General features: G+C 51.1%; 1 protein-coding gene across 1 annotated transcript in view; it reads left to right on the top strand.

Moving 5' to 3' along the window:
- The window catches only part of UPK3A (uroplakin 3A), a 9332-nt gene extending 5957 nt beyond the window's left edge, over positions 1–3375 (top strand). The window contains exons 5-6 of the mRNA XM_006866833.1: positions 368–500; positions 3225–3375. Of these exons, the coding sequence (XP_006866895.1) occupies positions 368–500; positions 3225–3375 (284 nt within the window). The remainder of the gene's footprint in view (positions 1–367; positions 501–3224) is intronic.
- Positions 3376–4421: the final 1046 nt, after the last annotated feature.

Here is a 4421-nt window from a genome sequence, read left to right as displayed (position 1 = left end):
CTTCTGTCCAGTGCTTACTTTACAGTGTTAGTCCCAAAGAGTGACACCTGCCAGAGACGGGCCAGAGTCCAGGGCCACCCGGCCCCGTTGTAGGGACCTTTTGTCTCTCTGTACTTGCATTGCACATTTGCATCCGTCAGAGTCACAATTTACATTTATGCACAAAGCAATACGGAGACCAGAAAGCACACAGAACCACTGGGAAGTGGGAACAAGCAGGACAGTTCCCTAGCAGCTGGGGAGAGACTTTGAGCTGGGTCCTCCGGTTCATCTCTGAGGGTCACCGACAACCTGGGCGACGGGGAGACGTGCTGCCCCAACCCCCAGCCCCCGCCCCCGGAGTAACTGGCCTTCCATTCCCATGCAGTCGCCCCATATTCGGCAATCGACACGTGGCCAGGGCGGCGGAGCGGGGGCATGATCGTCATCACATCCATTCTGGGGTCCCTGCCCTTCTTCCTGCTCCTCGGGTTCGCAGGCGCCATCATCCTCAGCTTCGTGTGAGTTCTGGGAGTGGGAGGGGGCGTGGACTCGAGAGGCTCCACCCCTGGGGACTTCTGAGGCAGAAGTGGGCGGAGCTCGGGGACAGGAGTGGAGGCAGGTGTCCGAAGGGGAACGGAGTCTTAGGGTTTCAGAGTTGGAGGGCCTTCCAGGTCAAGTCGTCTGCTTCAAGGTCAAAGGCTCAGCAGAGGTATGTAGGCAGACCTCGTGATTCAGGTTCCAGCTCTGTGATATACCAGCTGTGTAACCTTGGACAAGTATCTTATTCTCCCTGCGTCCCAGGTACCTCCTCTGGAAAATGGGATAATAATAAACATTGTGAAGTTGTGAAGAGCAAACATATGTATCCCTCTAAAGCTCTGGTAGCGTAGTGGTTATGAATCGGGCTGTGAACCTCAAGGTCAGCAGTTCGAAACTACTAGCTCTTCCGTGGGAGAAAGAGGAGGCTTTCTGCTCCCGTAAAGATTTACGGCCTCGGAAACCCTGTGCAGGGTCGCTATGAGTCGGAACCGACTCCACGGCACTTAACAACAAAGCTCCATAGAATAAGCGCTGGACTGCTAATTGCAGTTCAAACCCACCAGCCACTCCTCAAAAATTCTATACAGGCGACTATGAGTCGGAACCGACTGGGTAGCACTTAACAATAACAACCAGGTGCCCTGAGAATGGATACATATGAGTTACAGAGGAGAATATTGAAAGTAGCATGAATTGCCAGAAAAACAAACAAATCTGTGTTGAAACCTGAATGCTACTTAGAAACTAGCATGGCAAGCGAGACTTCATCTCTCATATTTCAGACATATTACTATCAGGAGGGACCAGTCCCTGGGGAAGAACAGCATGCTGGGTAAAGTAGATGATCGTTGAAAATGAGGAGGGTCTCAATAAGATGGATTGGCACAGTGGCAGCAGCAGTGTGCTTAAGCGTTGCAATGATTGTGAGGTTGGCCCAGGACCGGGTAGTTTTTCATTCTGTTATGCGTCAGGTCGCTGTGAGTTGGAACCAACTCCATGGCACTGCCCTGGTGGCGCTGTATGATAAGCACCTCAGGAGGATGATGTGGCTGTCTGCTCCCATTACAATTCAGTGTTGGAAACCCTGTGAGCAGTTGTATTCTGTCCTATGGGGTCACTGGAAGTTGGGATCCATTTGTTGGCAGTGGGTTTGGTTTGGGAGCCTGTGGTGCCGAGGTTAAGTGCTCAGAAATCACTCCATGGGGAAAGGATGAAACTGTCTGCTTCTGTAAAGGAAATACCATGGGGCAGTTCTCTGTCCTCCATGATTGCTGAGTCCGGGTCAACCTCACAGCTGTTAGTTTGTTTTTGGTTTCCGGTGCCTGGGAATCCACCGGAGGGCAGGGTGGACTCTGGCTGGACTTCCTAGAGGAAAGGTCAGCAGGTTCACTCACTCAGCAGAGCAGAGATGAATCTCAGTGAGCAGGGAAGATCCAGGCGGCTTGGAGGATCAAGAGGGGGTCTGCCCTGGCTGGGGTGGGGCACAAACAAGGAAGCTTCTTGGAGCAAGAGAAAGTAAGTAACTAAGTCCCACCTGACAGACAAAGAACTGTCTGTGGAGTGGGCAGGAGGTTGGAGTCTGAGCCCTCAGACACTGAAGTTAACTGAAACACAAATACTAGCTGTGATTAGCTGCCAAGAGATTCGTCTGTCTATCTGGATCTGGGATCAGCGAGGACAGCTGCCATTGAGTCAATTCCTACTCAGGGAGACCTTATGTGTGTCAGAGTAGAACTGTGCTTTGTAGGTTTTTCAGTGGTTGATTTAGATGTAGACTGCCAGGACTTTTTTAGGCAGCACCTCTAGATGGATTCGAACCTCTAACCATTTGGTTAGCAGCCAAGCACCACTCAGGGACTTCAATCTGGCATTGAAATCTCCTGCTATCTGAACTTTGCCTAGCTCTGCAGTTTATCTCCCCACCTCACCCCATCCCAGCACCAACTGGACTCGACTTGGCTTCCCATGTTCCCCCCTCACTGCTTCCAGATTCACCATCTCTCTGCCCCCTGCTCCCCTTATCCTTTACCCACTGCCATCCGTGGAATCTGACTCCTCACAATCCTATAGGACAGAGTAGAACTAGACTCTAATCATTACAGTCTTACACCGCATCTTTCTCCTGCAGAGCCACTGGTGGGCTGATCTTTGGGTTAGTGGTGGTGGTTATGTGCCATGGAGTCGGTTCCGACTCATAGCAACCCTGTACAGGATTTCCGAGGCTGTAAATCTTTATGGGAGCAGAAAGCCTCATCTTTCTCCCATGGAGCAGCTGGTAGTTTCGAACTGCTGACCTTAATGTTCACAGCCCGATTCATAACCACTAAGCTACCGGTAGTCAGGGGCTTTATCCACTACGCCACCAGGGCTCCTTTTCCACCAGTATATTGTTTGCTGTCCATCGATCAGTTCTGATTCACATAAACTTCATGTCAACTGTTCTATAGGGTTAGGATTTACAGCACATGTTTGGGTGGGGGCACAGTTAAAATTATAACGCCTCTGTACAATCTCGGCTTTTTGGGGACCACCCTGTTGCTTCCCTTTTCCCCAGGTCCTGGCACAGGAAGACCAGTTGATAGGATGCTCAAGGCATTCTATGAAAGCAGTGTCTAAGTGTGAAGTCCCAACCCTCTGCAGTGGAAGGAAGGATTTGGTTTTCTCAGCTCCCCTAACTCTGGCTCTCTTCATCCCTTGACCAGGGATATGGGAAGTTCGGATGGAGAGACCACCCATGACTCACAGATCATGCAGGAGGCTGTCCCCAAGTCCCTGGAGACTTCGTACACATCTGTGAACCGGGGGCCAGCCTTGGACAGGGCCGAAGTGTATTCCAGCAAGCTCCAGAACTGAGTTGAAACCCATACCTGGAACCAGCGTCTCGGCTGTTCGTGCCGTCACCTGACCGGAAGTGAAACAGTGTGAGTCGTTTGACTGCAGGAAAATGTTTAATAAAATCTTCTCAAGGTTTCGAGTTCAATAAAGACTTACAGAATGAAAGTGTGAGATGAAGGAATGGGTGACAGAGATGATGCCTTGCAGGGGGTTTGGATTATTTCCCTGGAGGGTGGAGTTGTCAGCTGTCTTTAAGTCAAAATCCTGCCCTGTCCTGCGCCATCTCCATGACCAAGTTCAGATCAGACCATGTGACCCGTAAGGTTTCCATTGACTGATTATTGGAAGTCGATCACCAGGCCTTTCTTCCTACTCTGTTTTAGTCTGGAGGCTTTGCTGAAACCTGTTTGTTTAGCATCAGAGCAACACGGAAACCTCCATTGACAGTTGGGGGGTGGCTGCACATGGGGGCCACTGGCCGGGAATGAAACCCAGTTCTCCTGAGTGGAAGGCAAGAATTCTTTCATTGAACCCCCAATGCCCTGGGTTGGGGCATGAGGGTCAGGGTTGTGCTGGAGACTTGTCTGGTGGCCTCCAAGGGTCACCTCTTCCTCTCTGACACTCAGTTTCCTCAGCTACAAAATGAGCTGGTGATAATGGTCAGTTTCCAAGGCTGGGTTCCTTCATGGTTGTCTCTGAGGACCCCTTGCACCAGACTGTCTGCAGGGAAACGATACAGACAAGAGCTGGTTTCCCAGTCTCAAAGGGTTCCTGAACCAACAGTAAGACAAGGGATGTAAGGGCAGAAAACACACAGTGAGATGAATGCTGCTTATGTGGCTGTGGTGAAAGCCCCATGTTTATTCTGTGGATCTGGGCACCCCCGGTTTCTCTCTGAGACCCCTCCCCCCAGAGATGTCCTTCCTCCAGTTGTGACAGAAGGATTTATAAGTGACTGGTGTTCCCTCTGCTAGAAGCTGCGGCTCCATTGTAGTTGGGGAGTGGCTACCTCTTGGTTGGGGTCCCACCCTCTTCCCACTGGCTGGATTCATCAATGCCCACCC

The sequence above is a fragment of the Chrysochloris asiatica genome, unplaced genomic scaffold (genome assembly GCF_000296735.1).
Source record: "Chrysochloris asiatica unplaced genomic scaffold, ChrAsi1.0 scaffold00097, whole genome shotgun sequence".
Taxonomy (NCBI): Eukaryota; Metazoa; Chordata; class Mammalia; order Afrosoricida; family Chrysochloridae; genus Chrysochloris; species Chrysochloris asiatica.
The sequence above is the reverse complement of the archived record's forward strand: the minus strand, read 5'-3'. Positions and strand labels throughout refer to the sequence as shown.